Source organism: Miscanthus floridulus, chromosome 1, assembly GCF_019320115.1.
Source record: "Miscanthus floridulus cultivar M001 chromosome 1, ASM1932011v1, whole genome shotgun sequence".
In the NCBI taxonomy this organism is placed as follows: domain Eukaryota; kingdom Viridiplantae; phylum Streptophyta; class Magnoliopsida; order Poales; family Poaceae; genus Miscanthus; species Miscanthus floridulus.
In genome coordinates, this window is record NC_089580.1 from 151,310,922 (window position 1) to 151,335,402 (window position 24,481).

At 44.9% G+C, this 24,481-nt stretch overlaps 4 protein-coding genes across 7 annotated transcripts; 2 read left to right on the forward strand and 2 right to left on the reverse strand.

Moving 5' to 3' along the window:
• Positions 1–628: 628 nt before the first annotated feature.
• Positions 629–1,501, reverse strand: LOC136497850 (uncharacterized). Its single transcript, XM_066493726.1, has 2 exons — positions 1,441–1,501; positions 629–1,355 (listed from the first exon to the last, which is right to left on the reverse strand). Exons 1-2 carry the CDS (start codon positions 1,457–1,459, stop codon positions 793–795), a joined length of 582 nt encoding a protein of 193 aa, XP_066349823.1. The 5' UTR covers positions 1,460–1,501; the 3' UTR covers positions 629–792.
• Positions 1,502–7,189: 5,688 nt separating this feature from the next.
• Positions 7,190–9,943, reverse strand: LOC136497859 (WAT1-related protein At3g45870-like). Of its 2 annotated transcripts, XM_066493743.1 has the most exons (8): positions 9,655–9,943; positions 9,496–9,558; positions 9,295–9,411; positions 8,871–9,150; positions 8,380–8,535; positions 8,104–8,255; positions 7,706–7,810; positions 7,484–7,525 (listed from the first exon to the last, which is right to left on the reverse strand). In XM_066493743.1, exons 1-7 carry the CDS (start codon positions 9,891–9,893, stop codon positions 7,741–7,743), a joined length of 1,077 nt encoding a protein of 358 aa, XP_066349840.1. In that variant the 5' UTR covers positions 9,894–9,943; the 3' UTR covers positions 7,484–7,525; positions 7,706–7,740. The 2 variants fall into 2 exon arrangements, with proteins under 2 accessions (XP_066349832.1, XP_066349840.1); XM_066493735.1 differs by lacking the exon at positions 7,706–7,810 and having other exon boundaries at positions 7,190–7,525.
• Positions 9,944–13,271: 3,328 nt separating this feature from the next.
• On the forward strand, positions 13,272–21,476 carry LOC136543950 (calmodulin-binding transcription activator 3-like). Of its 3 annotated transcripts, none has more exons than XM_066536263.1 (13): positions 13,272–13,593; positions 14,182–14,301; positions 15,182–15,297; positions 16,112–16,200; positions 16,319–16,361; positions 16,990–17,164; positions 17,278–17,397; positions 17,480–17,811; positions 18,114–18,452; positions 18,607–19,295; positions 19,472–20,048; positions 20,780–21,103; positions 21,197–21,476. In XM_066536263.1, exons 1-13 carry the CDS (start codon positions 13,551–13,553, stop codon positions 21,305–21,307), a joined length of 3,078 nt encoding a protein of 1,025 aa, XP_066392360.1. In that variant the 5' UTR covers positions 13,272–13,550; the 3' UTR covers positions 21,308–21,476. The 3 variants fall into 3 exon arrangements, with proteins under 3 accessions (XP_066392360.1, XP_066392365.1, XP_066392368.1); XM_066536268.1 differs by having other exon boundaries at positions 17,281–17,397; XM_066536271.1 differs by lacking the exons at positions 13,272–13,593; positions 14,182–14,301; positions 15,182–15,297; positions 16,319–16,361.
• A 307-nt stretch (positions 21,477–21,783) lies between these two features.
• LOC136465420 (uncharacterized) lies at positions 21,784–23,849 on the forward strand. The gene is made up of 2 exons (XM_066464164.1): positions 21,784–21,791; positions 22,991–23,849. The coding sequence occupies exons 1-2, from the start codon at positions 21,784–21,786 to the stop codon at positions 23,847–23,849; spliced, it is 867 nt and encodes a 288-aa protein (XP_066320261.1).
• Positions 23,850–24,481: the final 632 nt, after the last annotated feature.

Consider the following 24,481-nt stretch of genomic DNA (forward strand, 5'->3'; position numbering starts at 1 on the left):
GACTTAGTCTTGAAGTGGAAGACGAACCAGGCTGGTGTCCACAAACTCGCAACCCCATGGGAGGGACCCTTCATGATCAAGGAAGTCACACGTCCAACGTCTTACAGGTTGGCTCATCTAGACGGCACGGACGTACCGAACTCATGGCACATCGATAAGCTTAGACGTTTCTATGCTTAACTACTGAGATATGTACTCTACTTGTATTTTCGATTTACTTTACTAAAGCAACTATGATTTCTCCGACCACTCTAATGTGTCACTCCAAATTTTATGGTTATTCTAACTTAAGCCAGTACAAGCCGACCACCACTCCTTCTACGGTTTTCGGAGCAGGCCCTGTCTCCGGTTCCTCCCAACACGTGCACGGGATCCGCTCTCTACGTTGCGGGTGATCGGCAGGTCCCCCCTGGTTTGGCTTGTCTGCGTTCACGTGTGCACAGGTCATAGTACCTCATACTCCGACCACATGCCAGACTAGGGCCGCACAAACTTTTCAGGATGACGTGTCGAGCAAAACGGTACAACTAAACAGGACGTTAACACGTTCCCACTTAGTTACACCAACACAAAATTTCAAGCTTAAAGTACGTTTTGTATAAAACAAACAAGCTTATAATGATATACAGTTACGTTATTACAAGCTTGCCTGAAAAGGCTCAAGTTTACAATAACACAACTATGTCCTCCTTCTACAGCTTTAAGCCTATTACATTGGCTGGTCGGGGCGCATGGCATTTACTGCTCGCCGCCTCTGATACCCTACTCGAGTCTCGGGGACTCTGGAGCTAGTCAAGCTGAAGGGGATGGCCCCGCCGGTGCCTGGCTGGTCGAGACCGCAGGCTTCGTTGGTTGGCTTGTAGCTGATGGCATTTCCAGCTGGCTTGTCGATGGCATACCCTGCACAGGTGCTGTCCCACCTCCGCACAGGTTAATATCGCCAATTATCTTTGACGACAAGTCTAGCTGGGCCGTCCGAAGCTCTTCGGCCTGGTCTGGGTCTATCTCCTTCGGGTACCCAGCCTCCAAGCGTTTGAGATCGATCAGGGGGTAGTGAGCACGCACCATGCTTAGCACATGGGCACCCGTGTACTCACCCGCCTCCTTCACGAAGTCTTGGAACCATCCCCATGCTTGCTTGCATCTCTCGACCAGTCCGAGCTGAGGTGTCCTTAGCTCTTCCTCTATGAGCGCCGGGTCGATAAGGTCGAGGACGGGCACAATGCCAGTTGCCATTTCTTGGCACCGCTTGCTCCACGTGTCCCGCTCCTCGGAGGCCTTAAGGCATTGTGCTTTCCAGTCGTCGCGCTCCTTGATCACGGCCTCAAGGTGCCTCTTGGCATTGACTTTCAAAACTGAAAACAGTACAAGACATCAAACGTGATGACACGACAAGGCGATGCGGGCAATTGAACGAGAAAGGTGGTCTGGAGTGCTTACTTTTCAGGTCGTCCTTCATTTTGTTAGTGTGGTCTTGGAGTTCCGACTGGCGGCGTGCCAGTTTCTCATTGTCCTCCTTCAGGCGACCACATTCTGCAAGCGCGCGGCTGTTCTCCCCCTGGAGGCGGGTCACTTCAGCTTCTAAACCTGCATTACAGCTATTGCTGTCAAGAACAAAATAACGCAAGTCCTGCACTTGCTATGATACGGTGAACACTTACTTATTTTCTCCTGCTCTTTGTTTTCGAGCTGGCCGACCAGGTTTTGGTTCTGTGTTTCTTGGTCTGTCCTCTCCTGGTCGGCGGCTTCAAGGTGGCGCCGTAGGCGTTCCACTTCAGCCGTCAGCTCCTTATTGGTCATCATGGTTCCTTCTATCTGGTCGAAGCACCTTTTTCGGTATCTTGCAGTTTTCATCAAGTCCTGCACACAGACAAGCTACGTCAGACAGCTCGACTACACAACAGGGTCAAGGACTAAAGCCAAATATACCTGGACTTCGGTCACCAGACGCTTGGCCGCCCGTTCGACTCTTAAGGTCTCTTCGACCTCTAGGATTTCCTCGTGCATGACCCATTCGTCGTTCCGATAGCGCGACACATATACATGTTGTCGCCTATCTTGGGGACGGCCTAGGACTTCTTCCACTTCATCCTCTTCAGCCTCCTGTTCGGGAGGTGGCACTGGTCCGAAGTTTGCAGACTCCACGACCATCAGGGCTTTCCCACGAGCCGTCGCGTCGGCAACCATGTTCCGGGCAACTTCTGGCTGCTGCCCCTCGGCTAGATCCAGCTCCCTTGGCGCCATGGTATCCGCCTCATCAGGTTTCGTGCTTGGAGCACTTGTATTCTGCTCGGGGACTGGCATCTGGTCGTCCGCCTGCTGAGGCCCAGGCGGAGTCCCTGCTATGGGCTCCTCCACGGTTGGTTGCTGAGCAGTTTGTCCAGCCGTTGTCGGTAAGGACGTTCCGCACCCAGCTAGCTGGTCGGGGTTTTCGGTGGACGCCGATCTAATACATTCAGAGACAAATTCAGAAGATAATAGCATCCAATGCAAAATGCAAAGCTTACATCAAAAGTATAGATACTTACAGTTTTGATTTGTGGAAGGATGTGAGGAAGGAACGTCTCCTCGACCGCCCCTGCTCCGCTTGCTCGGCAGTTTCCACCGGGACTTGTTCAACCTCCGGTACGGGCGTCGGAGCTTGATGCGGCATGTTCTCTTCGTTCGTGCTCTGTGTTGCAGTGGTCGGTGCTGTGACCACTGCTGGCACAGAGGAGCCACCTTGCTCCGACGGTCCCACCTGCCTTCTCCTTTTTCGGGGGACGAGCCGAAAGATGTCCGCATCCTCTGCTTCGTCGTCCGACGGGGGGAAGATGGCTTGACGTCGTTTGTTGGAAGCCGGACGCTTGCCAGCGGCTCTGGTCGAGGCGTCCTCTACGGTCTTGAGTACCGCCCAGTGAACGTCGTCGGTCCTGGCGCTGGTCTAGGCGGCTGGCCCAGTAGCTTGTGGCCATTCTACACCAGGGGGAGGCGACACAAATACTCCTGCCCGGTCACGGCCATTACACTGAGACACAAAATGAAGGAAAAGATAGTTATTTTCTTGATGCGACATGACTATACAGTTAAATGGAGGCGTCATTTACCTTTGGGGGAGGGCGAGCCAGTTTGAAGGCGTGTTCGATGGCGTTCAGTGCAACATAATTGGGATAGGCCAGGTTGAACAGCTCTCCAATCCTGGCCTTGATTTCCATCTTGTCGAGCGGCTCCTTCCTGGTCCTCGTCGGATCAGCGCCTCCTTGGTACTCGAAGCCGGGGTGAACCCTTTTCTGGCAGGGCTGAATTCTTCGGCTGATGAAGTTGCCGACAACGCTCGGGCCATCAAGCCTTCCCCACGGGATCATCCCGAGCAGTTCGGTGATCTGCTCCAAGTTCTCGGGCCTCTCCGACCAGCTGCTTTTCTTCTCTAGAATCAGTCCCACATCGCATAGAGTGATGGTGTTCGGCTCTTCGCGGATGTAGAACCACTTCTTGTACCACTCGTCCAATGAGGTGTTCCAGGGGCAGTGCAGGTATTGAGCCTTCATGCCGTCACGCAGGTTCAGGTAAACGCCTCCGGCGATCTTCGAGCCACCGCTCCCTTTCTTCCGAAGACAGAATAGGTGGCGAAAGAGGTCGAAATGGGGCTGGAAGCCACCATAAGCCTCGCAGAGATGGATAAAGGTGGAAACAAGAAGAATCGAGTTGGGATGCAGATTGCAAATCCCAATCTCATAGTACAAGCAGAGACCCTGAAGGAAAGGGTGCACTGGAATCCTAAAACCCCGTTTGAAGAAATCTTCAAAGACCACAATCTCACCTGGTTGTGGATCGGGGAAGCTTTCTCCTTCCGGTGCACGCCATCCCGCAAGTGCCTTGTTGTGGAGCACTCCCATGGCGACGAGGTCCTCGATGGTCTGCTCGTTGCTCCGCGACTTCCACCATTCTTTCGCCATGACCCCGCCTTTCTTCTGGGCGTCTCTCTTCGCCATTAGTTCGTCCTTACTAAGTGGATGGATGCGGGAGACCGGAGGGATTGGTGATTATTTTTGGGGGAATAGGGTTCGGCAGGAGGACGAAGAAGGTGGCGGCGGCGGATACCAATGGGGAATGGTATGAGTAACTTACCAGATCTGCATTATATAAAACAAAGAGCACCGTCGCTTCGTCCGCCCGAGAATATTGGGCGTCGTGCGCACGCGCCGCAGACGGTTGTTCACACAACCTCGAAATCTGCGCCAATAAACGCGCTCCTTCGTTAATAGTGTACGCGCCTCTTCGTTGATGGTGTAAGGGGGGCCCACACTGACACACCTCAATACAGGTGTCAACCGACTGTTAAAAAAAGAGAGAAGAAGAAGACGGAATGACGTATTGTATCTCTTTACTTTTTTGACCAGACGTGTCAGACTGGCCTTGGCAGAGAATAGAGAAAAGTACACAAAATAATAGTACAAGCAGCGCAAGTGATCGTGGATTTGCCTTGACCACTACTGTGCTCGGGGACTGCCCAGACCACTAATGTGCTCGGGGACTGCCCAGACCACTAATGTGCTCGGGGACTGCACAGACCACTACTGTGTTTGGATACTGCCCAGGCCACTTTTGTGCTCGGGGATCGCTCCGACCACGGCCGTGCTCGGGGAATGCCCCGACCACTGCTTGCATAATGGTTCTCCTTGGCTACATGTGATCTGTACTCACATACAGTTAAGAGACTTTTCTTTAGACCTCGCTACAAGGCTCATACTTCGCCTTCCAGCAAGCTCGGGGACTACGTCGATACGATGCACCTGCCGGTGTATCTTGTTTTGCCTGTACGGTAATTGGATTCTTAATCTCAGCGGAATTTCTTTGATAGACCCTGGCACCACGTACCTGCGTCACCTACTACCAGGCTCGGGGACTAAGTGGGCACACTTCACCTTGCGGTGAATGTGTTTGTTTAAATCGACCCCTGTGTTTTGAAGGATTATTAGGATTATTAGTATGCTCGGGGACTGTCCCGACCATTGCTTGAATAGTGGTTCTCCTTGGCTACATGTGATTTGTACTCACATACAGTTAAGAGACTTTTCTTTTAGACCTTGCTACAAGGCTCATACTTTGCCTTCCAGCAAGCTCGGGGACTAAGTGGGCACACTTCACCTTGCGGTGAATGTGTTTGTTTTTCGACCCCTACGCTTCTGATGTTTAAGGATGCTATACTTCAAGACCACTTACATTTCTTTTCAGAAATACAAGTGGGCACACTTCTCAGGACAGAAATCTTTTTCTTTTTTCTTAAGAGCACCATACATTCTTCGGACAACCTACTTCTCCGGTAATGACGGTGGTCGGAGGCGTCAAGAATTCAAGCCTCGCTTGTCGGAGAAGGTTCAAATGGCGTGTCGCAGCATAATACATGATGCTCGGGGACTAGCTGTGGGGCTATTAACCCCTATACCCTTACGGCTAAGCTTGGGCTGGCCCGGATTGATGGTTTCAGTCCACCCGAAAGATGACGTGCGGCCCGGTTAACCTGATCGGAGTCCCGCACAAGGAATCAAGACGGATTTGGCGACCAAGCAGGATCCTGGTCGGTTAGAATAGGAATCCTTATCCGGCCAGATATGGCAATTGTAACTGACTAGGATTAGTTTCCAGATCTGTAACCCTGCCCCCCGGACTATATAAGGCGGGCAGAGGACCCCTCTAAAAAATATCTCTCATTGACATACAGCAATACAAATCAGACGCAGGACGTAGGTATTACGCCTTCTTGGCGGCCGAACCTAGATAAAACCTCGTGTCTGTCTTGCGTCACCGTCTTGTTTGGGGCTTGCGCATCTGTCTGCCGATAATCTACTACCTTGGGCATACCCCTAGGTAGACTGCCGACCATATTTCGTCAACAGTTAGGGATTTGGAGGTTAGGTGGATATGGGGTTATTGTGGGCTAAGGGCCTATTTGTCTCAGCTTTCGGCTGGCTTTTACCAGCTGGAAAAGATGGCTTCTGAGAAAATGAGCTAGAAATTGAAATGTATGTTATGAAGAGCTTTTCTGGCTTTTGTTGTGCTGAGAAGTTAAATATTAATTATAAAAGACAATAGCAAAGAGCTAACAGCCAGAAAAGCCAGCTTTTGAGCCAAATGCTAAAAAACCACAACTAATACAAACAAGCCCTAAAAGAGGAAAGATGGCTTGACGTTGGAGACAATTGGTGAACTGATATGAGAAGCACTTCTAGGCGAGGTAGGCTAAGGTGTAAGGTCAAGGCAATGGTGTTAAAATGAGAGTGGTTAGAATAACAACAATCTATGGAGAAGGAAGGATGACAAATAAGGAAAAAGGTGGGCATATATATGTACCATCAGATCAGTCCTGAATTCAAATGTTTGGGGCTTGAAATACCTTAATAATTGATGGCATACCATAGGATTAGTCCTGAATTCAGATGTTTGGGGCTCGAAATACCTTGATGATTGATGACATGGATAGCCCTTATTTCCAAAGTTCCAAATGATCGTTTATAAGTGGCGTGGAGAAGGGGATGAAGAAATGTTGTTGGATGCTAGGCTGACAGTGGTGCACCCTTGATTATGTGTGTGCCTGGACAGGTAGGGATAGAGAGAGAGAGAGAGAGGAGGAACCAAGGATATAGAGAAATGGAGAAGAGGAAGAGTGGCTGACCATTGAGTCTCGCTTGTTAGCTGCCTAGGAGCAGGATGTTAGCAGGTTGGCATGGCTGCTTTGGTTCGGCCTCATCCCACATTGGCTAGGTGGGTTGGACCAGAAGATAGAGGAAAAGAGTGGTAGAGAAAGATATGTTGCCTATGTTGTTGGGCTTGTTTAGGCATGAGATAGGTTATGAGTTAGGAAGAAGTTAAACCATTTATTCAAATAGTTTTTATAAGTTGAATTTGAATCTTGGTTCAGTTTAAACTCCAAAAAGAATTTAATTAAGACGATGTAAATCCAAATCGCTTCATACAACCACGCATTTATATGCAACACACATGTTATTTAAAAAAATAATTTAAGAATTCAGGAGAGAGGTTGAGGTCTTGACTTAATTTGACCTTAAATCTATTTGATTCAAAGCATCAAGAAAAGGTTTTGGAAATTTGAGATTTTTTTTTACGCACAAACGAAACACCTAAATTTATAGGATGATACACATGCACTTGCTATCATGTTACCGATTTATGTTCCAAGCCCAATACAATTATGTGCATATTTTCTATGAGGAACCACACAGATTAATCTTCCAAGGTCAAATTGTCAATGGTTTGACCGGCCTAGTTTAGAAGAATCAATCTTGTATATATAAAAGAATCCATACATGTTGTTTACAGTGATGACTTGGAGAAAACAATTGAGATAACTATTTGATCCCCTAATATTTAAGGATCCATGAAAGAACTTTCTTGTGTCTTAGTGATTCTTGGATGACACACAAGAAGAGGGTCCAAATAATCATCCGTCGTTGCTTGCTGCGCTTCATTGTAGCGAACCCATGTAACTAGATATAGGCCAGCAATTATGAAGAATCCACCAATAATGCTGAAAGCAGTTGAATACAAGCGTGTACAAAAGGTTAGGATCAATACTACTTTGCTACATAAGTTGTTTTCTCTATGATGAGTTACATAACTTCGTTGAGTTTATAAGGAGAGAATAAATGAATATCAATAGCTATATATATCTGTAAAAAGTTCACCAGTTTCATATTTGACCAAGTACCTCAATGTTTTTTTTTTGGCTTGCAAGAATATAAGTCAACATTTAATAAAAACTACTAGTTCAAAAGGTCCAAGATTTGACGAATAATCCAATGATCCCTCTATCCTGAAATATAAGGCACAGTAGGAATTTTAGTATATGTTATAGTGTAGAGAAAAAGATGCATGTAACCCTCTTTTAAAAGTCGTAATATCTTTTGCTTACTATATTTTGAACCTGGTGGTACACATTAAAGGTTAATACACATGTGATTGGTGCCTTTCGTAAGTTAACTGATCGGGAATACCTTATAATTAGAAAATTTGGATGTGTCTATACCTTATATTTTAGGATAGAGTGATTAACAACATTCAAACATCACATTTGGCATAATTATTGGGCAGTGTGTGGAATCAAACCTTCCGGCGTCAACTGGGGCACCAAGAAAAATAGTTGAGAGTACGGTAGAAAAAGCTGGTTGGAGTGGATTATAAAGGGCAACCAACGAAGGTCCAAGAATTTTGTTTGCCCATGTCATGAGTGCATAGCTCATACAAGATGCAACAATTCCCTGAAGGTACAAGCAAGTAAGGATTTTGTTTAGAATAACTAACAAAGAGTTTCCTGAATCTTAGCATCATTGCTATGCAAGTGATGTGGTCTAAGCAGAAAGGCTTCTAGATAGAGATACTTACAGCGTATAGAACAGCTATGATCTCAGTTTTTGTCAGTGCCCACTCATGGAGCCCACTGGTTGCAACTACTCCAGTGAACACCATAAAGATGGTGGCAAAAAAATAGGAATAAGCCGTCAAGGATAAGCTTGCAGGATACCTTTTAATCACAGAAACCTGCAACACGGCAGAAAAAGGTTATAATTGATTCAAAAAAAAGGTGCTAATTTGCATCAATCATGAGCACAAACATTGGGTGAGAACTAATAAGACAACAGAAAATTAAAGGTGGTCTGGTACGGTCAATAAATATTAATTAAAACCACAAGCAGATCAATCAAGCATAGATATCTCTTGTGTAACCCCAAATCCGAGCGGTCGTCATCGCTCAGTGTTGTAACTAAATGTTTTCGCTTCTTTAATATATATAAGCCAGGCGGGGAAGCTCTCCCCTCCGTAGTTCTCATTAAAAAAAAATCAAGCATAGATATAAGCTCCAAACTTTCCATTACCTGTATGACTAGATAAGCACCCACCAAGAAACAGTGTCCTATAAGGCACAAGGCACCAAGAAACCATGTCTCTACACCACGCTCGAGCACGGTAGATGTCAGCCATTTAGCAGGAATAATGGTGTTGACATTTTCACTTGCTGATGCAGTGGCGCCTCCCAGGAGGCCAATCAAGGATGGACCTCTGTACAGAGCCATCAGAAGGGCACCGGAGACGCATACGACTGTTCCCATGACTTTGAGGATGCCGTCCTTGCTGAAGATGTTGATCGCTTCAACGCTGAAAAGAGTTTTAATTAGAGTCTTATTCAGAATAATGTAGCTGACCTTGCTTTCCGAATGAACACTCAATTTGGTCACGTCTCCTGATGAAACTGCCAATGAAACTATTGGAGCTGCGCATGCATGTGCATCTGATGATTACCCGGCAATCACAGCCAAGAGAAACGCGAACACTGGCACCGAGGGCTCGAACGCCGCGGCGTAAGAAGCGTTGGTGTAGCGGAGGCCGACGAGGAAGAGGAGCGGGTTCACGAAGAGCCTGCACAAGAAGATCAGTGTCGGCGCTTGTACGTAGAGGCTAGTTGTTCCATCAGCAGCATCAGCAGAGGATCGGAATTCGTACCCAGTAAAGCCAAGAAGAGCGAAGCATGCGAGGAGCTGAGGGGTCACCGGAGGCCTCACCCTTCTGCAACAACGGAGGAAATGAATTGAAGCGATCGAGCGAGCCCAGCAGCACAGGCGATGAGCGCGGCGCCGCCGCCACGCGTGGTGCACACCGTACCTCTCGCGGAGGAAGGCGACGGGGGCGAGGATGGCGAGCGCGACGAGGTCGCGGTAGACGCAGAAGACGACCTGGTTCATGCCCGCGTTCAGGACGGCCTTGGTGAGGACGTGGTAGCCGCTGAAGGCGAGCTGGACGAGGACAACCCCGGCGTGCGCCCGCCATGCCGTGTTGGAGCACAGCTGCCACGGGAACCTTTGGGGCAGAGTCGCCTCCCGCTCGTTGCTCTCGTCTCCCATCTCCACTGCACGTCTGCACTCACACCTTGATTTGACTAAAAAAAAAACCCCGTGTTGCACCCTCTTGCGGTCATGCCTCTTGGGAGTCAGGGGCCACCAATAAAAAGCTGAAAGATTCATTCTTGATAAAGAACTAACTCTGAACAGGCTCGACATCTATGCGAAGCATATGCGAAGTATATGGTACCTGTTGGTGGGTAAGAATTACGGCTCCATCTGTCCCTGAATAAATAGATTTCTAGAAAGTTTAGAACAAATTAGTATGATAGAGAAAAGATCATACTACCCTTCATTAATTGGAGTAGTTTGCACAATTGTTCGAGTTGCGCAGTAATTATAGCATCTAGTTGCATAAACTCAAGCGTGGATTTGTGAAAAAGAGAGAGGTGAGGTGGTGCGGTAAATATGTGGAGACTTTGAGGAAAATAAATAAGCCAGGAGACCACTAAATCTCCTAGAGATTGATTTATTTGTAGACAAATTTTTGTGCTAGGAATTTATTTATTTAGGGACAGAGAGAGTATATTCCAACATTTATTTACAAATCCCATTTGGGCATAGTATAGATAATATTTTTTTATCCAATAAAAATAGGCAAAGTATGGGGAGTAGATTATATATCTATGGGTAAGTTTTGAGCTCAAATATAATTATTTATTAGTAGAAACTAGTCTATCAACCTTTGGTTAGAATCAACATTAGCTACTGCTTAATACCTCTTGCTAATAAAATTACTTATAAAAAATTGCCTGTGTTTTTCTTTGTTTATTTTCTAATGCAATATAATAAATACTCTATAGTTCCTATCCAGTTGTGATAAACTTATCAATTACTAAACTAAATGTTTTCATCCATATCCATAGTTTTTTTCCTTTGCTTGCATGTCACCTTTTGTGTATTTTTAATATTCATTTAATTGAAACCTTAACTTAAACTATAGTGATTCATATTGTAGCACATTTCTTATATGGCATAATGAATCTGATTTTTTTTTAAATATTTAATCTTATTGATTGCTACACAATTTGTTATCTCAATTGAAGTTGAAACTCTTGGGTTTAAAATATCAATTATGAACTCTCCTTTTGTACTTTCTAAAATAAGAATCTTAGGTCATAGATTACACTCTTAAGTACTATAATGGCATAAATAATAATTTATAACCTTCATCACATCATATAAGGTTAGTGCTAGAGCTTGAATTGAGGTCTACGACGGGGTAGCGCGCTAATATCAAGGATATTAATATCTAAGCTTTATAATTACTATTTACTCTAAAGAGATCTTAAAGGACAGCAGGTATAGCCACCTATGATATGCAATAACACCTGTTTTCCAAGATGTTTGCATTTCATATCAAGGAATTATATGTGCATTAATTGTTATACTATCAATATAGATATGTCAAACTTTTTGTTCAAGTGTATAAATAAATATCTCTAAAGTAACAACTTATCCATGTCATGGATATTAAAATAATTCTAAATAATTCGTTAGTATCATCAGAATATGAATTATTAAGGACATTGCTCCTCCAAGGTGCTTGACAGTTGGCCAAAATCAGTTTTCCAATAGTTTGGGCTTGTACATTTCACGTTTGCTTGCTTTGATGGGCCTTTCAATCCTTGGATGACATCTTGGTAGTCTTCATATCAAACCGGCCTTGAATTAACGTGTCAAGCTTCACTAGAGTGTGTTTTCTTGTGTTAGATAAGGATTGTACCTGGTTGGGTCCAGGGCCAGGTTAGTTGACCGAGAATGGGGTCCGGTGATCTATCTCTTTGGGCCCACTTTGTTCCATTTTGCCATGTTGTCTCTTGTAAGCATACATGCTCCAAATACATGTGGAACCATATCATTTAAATTATAACTATACAGAAATGTTAGTGTAATCTTCACTTGTACTGAGGACTTTATGGTCGGATTTGTGTTATAGTGACCATCAACAAGCTTTACCTCTGTTGCTACGATCTTCTTTGTAGCCCCAAACCTCTTGATCTCCTCCCTTCAGGCTAGGAACCCCTTTCGTTGCCGCCATAAGAACCCTATCTTTTAACACTCAAACCCACAACGAGGATGCTGGGCGTATGCACGGGTGGATAGAGACGATGTTGTCTAAAGGGCTACTAATTTCGTCTTGTGATGGCCCATTTGCTTCTGGACTAAATCTGCAACCCACCTTAGTCTTCTTTGTCCCTTTCTTTCCTCCACCTCCCACCCTATCTGCCATGGCTGCGATGGAATCTTACATATGGTTGCCTCTAGGGATTTCGAGGCCTCTTCCAGTTTGTGATCAATTGGACTACGATGACCAGGAAAGCTAAAGAGCGCTCTCTTGATCTCCTCCTCTTGGCACTTTTTCTCATGAGCCTGATCCCACAGCGTGACCCTCCGGGGATGAGGGTGGGGGCCTGGATCATAGCCTCGCACGACTAGACAGCCATTTGAAGGCCATTGCTTCCTAGCCAAAGATTATGCTCCACCCTAGAAGGCCATGGTGAATCACCTTCTACTCATCCTTGAGGTGGGATGAGCGCCCCCACGAGATACACCTCATCCCTCCACCAAGCGCCCAACAAATAACTCCTCAAGGTGAGCCAAACAACATCCCCTACTTTTGGCCTGTCGGCAAGTGAGGACTCTGGTGATCGTTAGGAAAACTTTTTGTAGCTAGCCTCTTCATCATCAAGAACAGTAACTCCGACTCTTGCATAACCCGCCTAATAAGACCATTTGACTAGGCTTTACTACGAGAAGTATCTTTTTTGTTAAAGGTATTCCAATTTCAACACAAACGAATACTCATGTTTCATTTAGAACATAAGACGACATCATGTCAGGTCTAGGATTTTGAATTTGAGCATGGAAGGGGTAGTTCCAACACATGGAACCTAACTAAGCGGAGCTGAGTTACGCTCGATTCACATATCATACTACGAGACTAAAATTATAAAAAACTTACCGATCAAGGTTTCAAAAATTTGTTAACTTTATATCAAGCAATAAAATAAAACTCTATATGACCGAAGGATAAAGAGCACGGGAAATCTTGCAATCTCTCCTTTTTGCTTTTGTCCAGCGATCAAAGTGCTCTTCGCATAAAATATAGTGGTATGACCAAACACGAAATTTTGCATGCTTCCCTTCCACCAAAAACATGTGCCCAAAGCCCCAAACCTAAACTAAAACCAGAGGAGAGGACGGGCAGGGTCCGAAAACGGCGGATTCTCTCCGCGCAACAGGCCAAGTAACACAGACGCACCCACCCCCGGTGACCTGACCACCAGCAGCAGCCACCCACCCCCGTCGTTCCTCCTCCACCTCCACTCTCCCAGGGACGCCCCCGTCATTTCCGCCCACGACGCCTTTACTTTTCTGCTCACCCCCATTCACACTCACCGACTCACCAGCGCGCTCGCCCGCCTCCCCTTGTCGTCACATCAGGCCAATAAATTTTCCCAGCGCGACGGCGCCCCGCCCGCCTTCCCGCTCCGTTCGTTCCTCCTCCCTTCCCCGAAGCTTCCGTCCGCGCTCCCTCGATCCCTCCTCCCCGTTTTAAGCACGCCCGCCTCCGACCAGCAGCCGCCACGCGAGCGAGCGACCGCTTCGGGAGACGGGGGAGGAGCGTTTGTTTGTCTGTCTGATCGGGGAGGCGCCATGGCGGACACCCGCAAATTCGTGCTGCCCGGCCAGCCCCCAGGTACGAGTCGTCGTCGCCTCTGCTTCCTGGGGTGGAATTGGGGTTTTCGCGCTTCCCACGGGAGAGAGCACGGAGAATTCGATGGGTTTTTCCTTTTGCTGCCAGTTTGGTTTGTTACGGTTACGGATGCGTTTTCATCTCAAGGTGAAGAGAGAAAAAACTTCACGTGTTGTGTCGATCGAGGACAAGTCGTCTTAAACGGAGTACATCTGAAAAAAGGCCGTGCGTCCTAGTATGTTCTTGCAGTCCCCGCGAAATCTCACGCTCTTCTTCTTCTTCTTCTTCTTTTAAAAAAAAGAATTCCGTTCCATTTCCGGTCTTTGCAAATTTGCTTTATCGCCTTGTGGAATTTTGAGCTGGTCAGTTTCTCTTTCATCGGCCACGTATTTTCTTTATCTTTTTTCAAAAGAAAGCGATTGGCCAGTCTCTGGCGTTTTGCTGACTTTTCCGCCCAATAATTCAGAGCAGACAAAAAGGGTTTTCGGTACCAAACAGCGCGAGCGCGAGAACCGGATGCGAGTGGTGGTGGGAGCAGTTGTTGGCGTTGACTAACCGGTGACTAACTAAACCATCGTCGTGAATCTGCAGACATCTCGCAGATACTGCAGGAGGCTCAGAAGCGGTGGCTGCGGCCCACCGAAATCTGCGAGATATTGTCCAACTACAAGCTCTTCTCCATCGCGGCCGAGCCGCCCAACATGCCGAGGAGTATGCTTACTTTCTTACTTTTTCTTTTTTACTTTCCTTGTTATGTTTTTGTGCTCTCTTTAGGTACTGTGGCTTCTGAACACTGGCCTAATAAATATTCTCATTAATTCCATTAGCAATTATGATGTATTATGCTATGTACTATGGAGTATAGAGTTGTTGTCTGCCGGCAGCCTGGGCTTGGCATGGGCATTTCGGCTGTGTATGTTTATTGGGAGTAGCTAGTGATACAGCTTGTGGTACAATTGTCGCTTGCTTTGTGGGCTCATCATGTCTTCCTCTGCTTGCTATGATGCCATCAGAAATATGTTCTCATTCTGAAACAGAATTCTGGCAACTTGATGTGTTGGGGGATCTGGTGTCAGCGGTAGAGTCTTATCGCCTATGACCGGAAGGTCCTGGGTTCGAGTCGCGGTCTCCTCGCATTGCACAAGCGAGGGTAAGGCTTGCCACTCACACCCTTCCCCAGACCCCGCACAGAGCGGGAGCTCTCTGCACTGGGTACGCCCTTTTTTTTTATGTGTTGGGGGATCTGGTGGCCAAATTTTATGGTGAATAGTTTGTGATTTTCACTAGACAACACCACCGCATGGTGATTTCCTTTCAAGTCATCGCTGATGATACGTTAGCCATGCTCAGTATCCTCTTTCTTTAGATTCTTTACAAGAAAATATAGTTTTGTTTCCCTTAGCACGAATAGCACAACAGTTACATTAGCTCTACAGTTTGATTGCTTGATTTGGTCAAAGCTATTCTTATAATAGTATTAGCTCTACAGTTTGTTTGCTTCATTTGGTCAAAGCTATTCTTATAGTTTGTAATGGTCACCCTCTCATTGGCACTGATTCTCATTACTTAAACTTCCATGTGATTGCAATAGGTGGCTCTCTTTTTCTATTTGATCGCAAAGTACTGAGGTACTTCAGAAAGGATGGCCACAACTGGAGAAAGAAAAAGGATGGGAAGACTGTCAAAGAAGCTCATGAGAAACTGAAAGTGAGCAAATATTTTAATTTTTTATTTTGAAAGAAAATTAATATCTCGAAGGCTGCACTGAAAGTTTAACTGTGGATGCTGGGATATTCTGTATCATTTTTGGCATTTGCTACTTGTTATTGTGCATTCTGTAACTTCTGTATCGGTTTGTTGTTGCTAAAACTTGAGCATATGCTGTTGTGGTCATAAATATTTTTGTGTCTGTACTACTTATCCACCATAGATGGTGCCCATGCTTGTGGAGTCTTTTTAACAACTTGCAGATGGCACTTCTATCCATACTTATGGAGTTGCTAACCACTTCCATCTTATGCTTCTACATTCAATTTAGACCTAAGCAATGCGCATTACATTGGGGAAGAAGGTGCTGCATACAGGTGGGAAGTGTTGCATCCCATAGGCTGGGGCATAATTCCACCATCTCACTGACCGAGCATGTTACCTGTTAACTGATACTTACATGAAAGATGTGTTTCACAACCCACAAGTTTGTGTACAACTATGACATGAAGGGCGGGCCTGGTGCAAGCGGTAGAGTCTTACCGCCTGTGACCGGAAGGTCCTGGGTTCGAGTCACGGTCTCCTCTCATTGCACAGGTGAGGGTAAGGCTTGCCACTAACACCCTTCCCCAGACCCCGCACAGAGCGGGAGCTCTCTGCACTGGGTACGCCCTTTATGACATGAAGGAAACATAAAATTATGTCAGATTTACTGCAAGCAGAAGTCCTACTTAATTATCTCATACTAGTATATATTTTGATTTAGTCTATTTCTTTAGTGCCTTCACTTGTCCGCTAAAGCTTGTTATTTTAGGCTGGCAGCATTGATGTACTCCATTGCTACTATGCCCATGGAGAGGAGAATGAAAACTTTCAAAGGCGAACATATTGGCTGTTGGAAGAGTAAGTGCTGACCGTTGCATTCATGTGATTCCACACTCATTTGGATGGTAGACTGGTAGTTAACTTCATACTCAGAGGAAAGCGTGACTGTAATCAAATGACTTCTCATATTTTTCAGAGATTTCACTCATATTGTTCTTGTACATTACCTAGAAGTCAAGGTACATTCTATTTCGTAGTCCATTAACCTTCTCTTTCATCTTTCCCGTTTTTGTGTATTTCCTTGTTGGGTGGCTTGTCACTGGAAAATGGCTTGTGGAGATCTTATTTAATGAGTAAACATTGGATTTACCACCTGTGCTAGGAAATGTGTCTAAAACACCTATCTTCATCGGCTGTAGTAACAAATATATCTGAAATACCACATGAGCTTATGCTCGCTCGCATACTTGTGACATCATTGACATGTACCAATGGCCTTGTTAGCTATGGTTTACAACTTCCCTTCCAACCTATACTTTGTTCTACATCCCGCTTGGGATCCTCTCTTGCATTTTGTGGTGACCACTTTGCCACTACAGTCAACACACCCCATTCCCTTTAGGTAGGGTACACATTATGGTTATATACCTTTCTAAAGTGCGCGCACACAAATGACTATGATTTGCATGGAGTCATTTATTTGGAAATGGTCCACTTTTGTTTCATATACAATAAATAAATTCTTCTGGACTACGAATATAACTGTATGGCATTGCTTGAATGGAAGGATAACTCACATTCCTATTGCAATTTGATAAAAATGTTAAGGCATTTTGTTTATTCGCTTGTTTATGTTTAACTTTCCAGGGATGCAAGCAAAGTTTCAATCGTGTGAAAGAAGAACTTATGCAGTTATCCAATGTTGATAGTCCTTCATGTTCAAATTCTATCACTAGTCAGAACCAGATGGGACCACAAAACATGGAGGCTGCTGAAAGCCCAATAAGCGGACAGATTTCAGAATATGAAGACACTGAACCAGGTCTTGCAGTTTCTCTATCTTCCTTCTGCATCATCTACTCTAAGTATAGATTAACTGATGCAGATTCAATTATGCACCTTCTTTCAGTGTATCTAAAGCGAAATTCGGTGCAGCAGATAATTGCCGAGCAAGCTCCAGATACCACCCTCTCGCTGAGATGCAGCAGCTTGTGGATGGAGTCATAACGGAAAACATGTTATACCCTTCCGCTTCAAATGTTGATAGTAGACAAGGCAAGAGTCACTCCTCTATTTGAGATTTTGGGTTTCTGTGCTAATACTATCTTCTAAATCATTTCCCCTTGAACTTTCCCAGGTTATCATGGTGAAATGCTGCCAATAACAGATAACTTAGATAGCCGTTCAATTTCTCACCATGACATAGCTAGAATGCTCGATGGCGCCAACATTGGGCTAAGTGATGTTTCCAGCACTCTGTTTGATTCAGTGCCATTCAACGAGCCCTTCGCAAATTATTCAGCTGGGTTCACAGAGCCAACACTCCATTCTTCATTGGCCTGCTTAGAGGCTAACAATCTGGACGATAGCTCTTGTTTGCAGACATTTACATCTGAGGCTCTATACACTAACCACCTCAGCCAGAAGGAAGCTGATGCACTGGGTTTCACTGGCATATTAGCATCAGAGGTACTTCAGATTGTCTTGTTTACTTTGAGTCTGTAGAGGCAGGTGGGAGTTTACTTTGGGTGTTAGTGCAGGTGACCCAGGGTAATACCTGTTGCATCAAAAGCATTGTAGCTCGTTCAGACTAGGTGTACATCAATTGCTAATGATACATTTGATCAAAAGGAACTGAAAATAGAACAATATGCTATGAAAGCAGATGCACATCTAATGCTTGTATGGCCCTTATAGTGTGAGCATGGGTACAGCTATTTGATGGTCTTTTATCTGATTTATGAAAAAAATCTTTTATACAAAATTTTCAGGTGAACGGAGATAGATATAATGATGGTAGCATCAAACATCCACTCTTGAAGCAGTCATCATTGGATCTATTGACGATTGAGACTCCTGGTTTGAAGAAACATGACAGCTTTTCAAGATGGATGAGTAAAGAACTTGAAGAAGTGGTTGATTTGGGTATTAAATCCACTTCTGATGCTTTCTGGAGTAGCATTGAGACAGTGAAGGTGCCTGATGGTTCTAATGTGCTGAGTAATGAACAGCTAGATGCTTATGTAGTGAGCCCTTCACTTTCTCAAGACCAACTATTTAGCATTTTAGATGTTTCACCAAGTTGTGCATATATTGGTACAAATACAAAGGTGCGTAAGGTGTTTTGCACTATTAATTGCTTCTATTCTTACAGTATTTATGGTTTTCACCTCCATAGACTACAGGTTGATAATTCTAATTAGTTATTTAGCAGTTTGTAGTACTCATGTCTCCTTCTAGTTGTTAATTATTCTAACGATGCAGGTTTCGGTTACTGGTACATTCTTGGTGAATAAAGAACATGTGGAAAATCACAAGTGGTCATGTATGTTTGGGGATGTTGAAGTACCAGCTGAGGTTTTGACTGATGGCACCCTCCGCTGCTATGCACCAGCACATCAATCAGGAAGAGTTCCCTTTTATGTGACCTGTTCAAACAGGGTGGCTTGTAGTGAAGTGCGAGAATTTGAGTATCGTGATTCTGATGCTCAGTACATGGAGACTTCTCGTTCCCAAGCCAATGGTGTAAATGAAATGCATCTACATATTCGTCTTGAGAAGCTACTCACTTTGGGGCCAGATGACCATCATATGCTTGCTATAAGCAGTGGTAATGAGAAATATGAGATAATAAAAACTATAAATTCCTTAATGCTTGATGGGAAATGGTCAAATCAAGAATCTTCTGCTGTCAAGGAAGTAGTTTCCACTGCTAGGGTCCAAAGTTTAAAGAAACTGGTGAAAGAGAAGCTGCATCAATGGCTCATCTGCAAAGTAAACGATGATGGAAAGGGTCCCAATGTTTTGTGCAAGGAAGGACAGGGTGTAATTCATTTAGTAGCAGCACTGGGTTATGATTGGGCTATAAGACCGATAATGGTTGCTGGTGTAAATGTGAACTTCCGGGATGCTCATGGATGGACTGCACTCCACTGGGCTGCATCTTTGGGAAGGTATGGTTGCACACATTAAAGCTATTTGAAACTGGGATGTCCATGCTTCACTAGAGTTTTATGTAAAAGAAGCTACCTTTATTTCTTTCTCATCCCTTTATTATTCACTTGTTTGTACTTTATTAGGAGCTTGGTCCTTTTTCTATTATTGAACCCCATATTTTATGCTTTTTTAGGGAGCGAACAGTTAGTGTTCTCATAGCAAATGGAGCTGCTGCAGGAGCACTGACTGATCCAACTTCTGAGTTCCCTTCTGGAAGAAGTCCAGCCGGTTTAGCTTCAGTAAATGGACACAAGGGGATTGCTGGTTTTCTCGCAGAATCTGCTTTGACAAGCCATCTGTCAGCACTGACTATTAGAGAATCAAATGATAGCACTGTAGAAGTGTGTGGGTTACCAATTGCTGAAGATCTCACTGGCATTGATTCTGCCCAGCTCTCTGGAGAGGATCCTCATGCTGAATCACTTGAAGGTTCTTTAAGTGCTATTCGTAAATCCACTCAAGCTGCAGCTCGTATATTTCAAGCCTTCAGGGTGGAGTCATTCCACAGAAAGAAAGTCGTGGAATACGGAGATGGCGACTGTGGATTATCTGATGAACGCACACTTTCACTTGTTTCTCTTAAAAATGCCAAACCAGGACAACATGATACACATCTGCATTCTGCTGCTGTTCGTATACAGAACAAGTTTCGTGGATGGAAGGGAAGAAAGGAGTTTATGATCATTCGCCAGAGAATTGTCAAGTTACAGGTAATGCTAACATCTAATTATTGATTTTTTTGCTTCTTTATATTATATTCGTTCCTACTACATTTCGCTGACTATTTAGGGCTTGCAAATCACGCCACTTTGTTGGCCTACAATGCTAACACTCCGCAACAATCTTGCATGATTTAGCTAATATAACAGAAGCCTTCTGTTCCACTAACTTGCTTGAATGGTTTTGATGAATCTTTGCTTCCTTCAATAATAGATGATCTCTTCTTTCCTTTTTCTTAAGAGCAATTCATCTATTTGAAATAGCACAGTAGTGTAGCTCAAAGATCCTGATGCATGCTACAAACAGCATTCATGAAGCTAGTAGGCTGTTGCTAACCTTTTTTTGCACAATTTGTTGCATGGTACACGAACATAAGAATTTGTTCTCTCGTCTTTGGTCTCCCTGTAGTGTGAATACTAAAATTTATCATAGATATATGTAGCAGCTCAGCCTTCAGAGACAAGGTAGCATGCATCACAGTCAATATTTGTTTGATAATTTTGTATATAGGCTTCATTGTAGAATTTTCATGCTATATTCAATGCAAAGCATGTCATCATTTCCATAAGTTGTAAGCACTTTTGGATGTGGTGTGAGCTGCCAAATCCTTAGTTTCTTCTGACTGACCAAATGTAATGCCATGAATAATGACTTGCAACTCTCAAAATGCCAAATGTCCTGTGCAAGCATTAAGATTTATTAACTTGTCTTTTGTGATCAGGCTCATGTACGAGGACATCAGGTGAGGAAGAACTATCGGAAGGTAGTCTGGTCAGTTGGTATCGTCGAGAAAGTCATACTGAGATGGAGGAGAAAGAGGCCTGGGTTACGCAATTTTCAGCCTCAGAAACAACTAGAAGGTCCATCACAAATCCAGCCTGCAAAGGCCGAGGATGAATACGATTTCTTGCACGACGGCAGAAGGCAGGCCGAAGCCAGGCTACAGAGAGCACTCGCCCGGGTGCGCTCTATGTCGCAGTATCCAGAAGCAAGAGAGCAGTACCACAGGCTCACAACCTGCGTTGCTGAAATGAAACAGTCCAGGGTATGATCTGATCACTCCTATGCTTTGGAAGCCTGCTACAGCCCATGATTTTTTTTGTTTGACCATGATTTGATGCTGGCTACTTTTGAACAGATAATGCAGGATGAGATGCTAAGCGAGGCGGCTGGTGGTGCAGACGATTTCATGGCTGGACTGGAGGACTTGATCCGCATAGATGATACCCCGATGTCTGCCATTTGGTGAAGCTGAGCCTTCTAGATCAGAGATAGGCAGGGAGGCGGTTTCCTTGGTCCCCTTTGTCAGACTAGTCCTGTAAATATTCTTCAGCTAGTTGTTCACCTCTGACTGTTTACTCGCGTTCTGCTAGTACTACTATAACGTAGTTTCATTGCACTCATTATCGGTACAATAATCGCCTCTTATTTGATATAGAGTTTATTTATAACTCATGGTTTTAGCTGTAAATCCTGCATCCGTATCGAGCCATAATGGTGCGAATTTGCGATATCTAAAGCATGGCCCAGTAATACACATCCATCATTGCCAAAGAAAAGCATAGTAGTTCTTTTCTACGCTCGGACTTGCAGGTTTAAAAGTACAGTGGTCAGTGTTCTATCGTGGACGAATTGAATTACTATTTGTTGAATTTGACAATCAGGTAGCTCGAAGGTCGTGAATCATCAGTGGAGAACTGGAGACACAGATTGATATGATAAGCTATGGTCCTGTTTGTTTATCTTATAATCTGTCTTTTTCAGTTTGTTTTTTCGATTAAAATAGTGTTTTTCTTTCATAATAAATCAATCGAACAGTGTTTTGTGTTTGTTTCTTCGGCGAAGCGAACGGGGTCTAGAACACGTTGGTTACCGACACAACCTACTGTGACACGTGGAACCTGCAGCTTTGTCCTTCCTAGACACACGGCTGCACCTGCACCAGTGAATGTCTCACCAGCGTCTTCACGACAAGGAGGAATCAGAGAGCTGAACCAGCTAATCGGATCCGCAAGTAAGTGTGGAGCCTCTTTTGGCTTCTAGCAAAAGCGAACGTGGCGAACCTGGAAATGCCAATGGCACATTTAGGGAATAGGCACCTACATCAGGGCCAACTTAGAGCACGTCACTTCGGCTTTTTATATATATATATATATATATATATATATATATATAAAACCTCCGGATTTCATTTCAAATAAAATTTGGTTTCATACTTTTGTAAGGTACCGGGGGCCATCACAAAGTTAAAATACCTTCGTCAGTTTACACCCCGTTTGTTTGGGCTTATTTGACTTATAAGCCGTACTTTTTCAGCCAATGAACAGTATTTTTCTCTCACACCAAATCAGCCAACAATACTTTCAGCCATGACTTATCAGTCAAACAAGCCCAAGCGAACAGGGCGTTTGTAACACCCCGGTGTTATGTCTGCATTTAGGCACTGCAAATCATGCATATCATGCATCATCAAGCATCCAAATCATACATGCCTAATCATGTGAATAACAATTGAAACATTGCTTTGAAACATCTGAAACATGCGTGAAACCTGAATGATGCATACACCTGTTTAAGAATTGTTTTGCCCTGAATTTTTCTTGCTAGGTTAGTAAAACATGTTTGGCTACTATTGTAAATCATCTAGCAATGTTTAGTTCAATTTTTGGAGCAATGTTTGTATTCAAATTAATTCAAAATTTGGCTTCAAAAATAAATTCCAAAATTAGGGTTTTGAGCTAAACGTGGTCTTTGATGCTACAATTCAAAATCTAGAAAGAATTTGGCTTTGGTCATAAAAGCAAAGTTGTAGAGAATTAAATTCTAAACAACTTTCATTTTTGGTACATTTTCAAAAGAGGTCATTTTCTTGCTCAAAATAATATTTGAAAGATGGCATTTAAAAATTCCTTGAAAATTTTATTTGGAAAAGGATTTTTCCTCCTTCGCGGGCCGCCGCCTCGCTTCTGGCCCGCCTGCCGAAGCCGGCCCAGCGCGCCAGCGAACCCGCCCGCGCGCGTCAGCCCACCTCGCGCGCCGGCCTGCTCACGCCATCCCGCGCTGCTCTCGCCTCGGCCCAGCCCCGCGCCGTTCCCCTGCTGGCCGCTCGTCCATGCGCCGACCGCGGCAGAGAACTCCCGCCGCGTGGCGACCATGTGCCGGCGTCGCCCGCCGCGCGGCAGCCGCGGCCTGACCCCGCGCCCACGCGCCCGCCTACACCTGCTGGTGCCCGTGCGCTCGCTCACTCCCGCCCGCGCTGCCTTCCCTCTCCTCCAGAGCCGAGAGCCCCAAGCTCTGCCCTCGCCGCGCCTACGCACCCACCGGCGAAATTCGTCGCGGCTTCCTCACCTCGACCGGCAATCACGCGCCCGCAACTCCGCCTCGCCCTCCTTCAAGTCGCGCTCGTGCTTGCGCCGCCTTCCGAGCTCAGGTTGAGCCTCCCCGAGGCTCGCCACCGACGGCCATGGCGCCGCCGTGCTCGGCCGCCATGGAAGTCGTCTTCCTTCTCTTCTACAGCCCCGCCTAGCTACCCTACCGCACTCGCCGTCTTCTCGCGCATCCCGTGCGCTCGCCAGCTCGCCCTGCCGTGGCCGGAGATGGCCGCCGGCCGCTGGCCGAGCCACGCCGCCGCGAAGTCTCGGCGCCGGCGTGTTCCCTTCGCTTCGGCCGAGCTGGGCCAAAGCGGCCGTGGGCCGAAGCCCCTGCCAGGCCACCGCGCTCCCCTTTCGCTCGGACCGCGCGGACCAAAAGTGGCCATGGGCCAGCTGATTTCCAGCGGGCTGGCCCAGTAACGTTTACATGAATTGTTTTCCATTATTCTTTATTATTTGAAAATGGAAATAGTTTGAAAAATGTTTGGGTACTTAAATTTGCTCCAAATTTGTTAAAACAAATTTTGCTAGGTTCCTTATCACCAGATCTACTTGGGAAAATTATTGCATGTCATTTTTGGGATACTTTTCTGTAGGATTTTATTTAATCATGGATATTGCTGATAACTTGAAAAATATGTAGAAAAATCTATAGTCTGCAAAAAAATATGATTTCAAGTTGTTAATCTTCTTATGTCATGTACTTCCTAGGAAAAATATGTTTCATACATGTGCTGTGGAAAACTTTGGAGGTGTAGTTCAAGTACCTTTAATGGCTGATTTTTGTTATTTTTGCTAGAGAGCAAACTTTGTATAAAACATGCATGTGATAATTTTTGTACAGTCATTGTATGCTATGAAGAACCTAGGAAAAATATTAATTCTGTTGTTTGACACTTTTCACAGTTCAAAGTATTTTTATGTACAAAATCATGCCATAGTTTGTGATTTTTGTGTAGGCTAAAACCCTCATTCAAATATCATGAAAATCTGATGGTAGTCTACTTAGAGTAGTACCATGCTACTGTAATTTTCTCAGATTTTTATAAGCA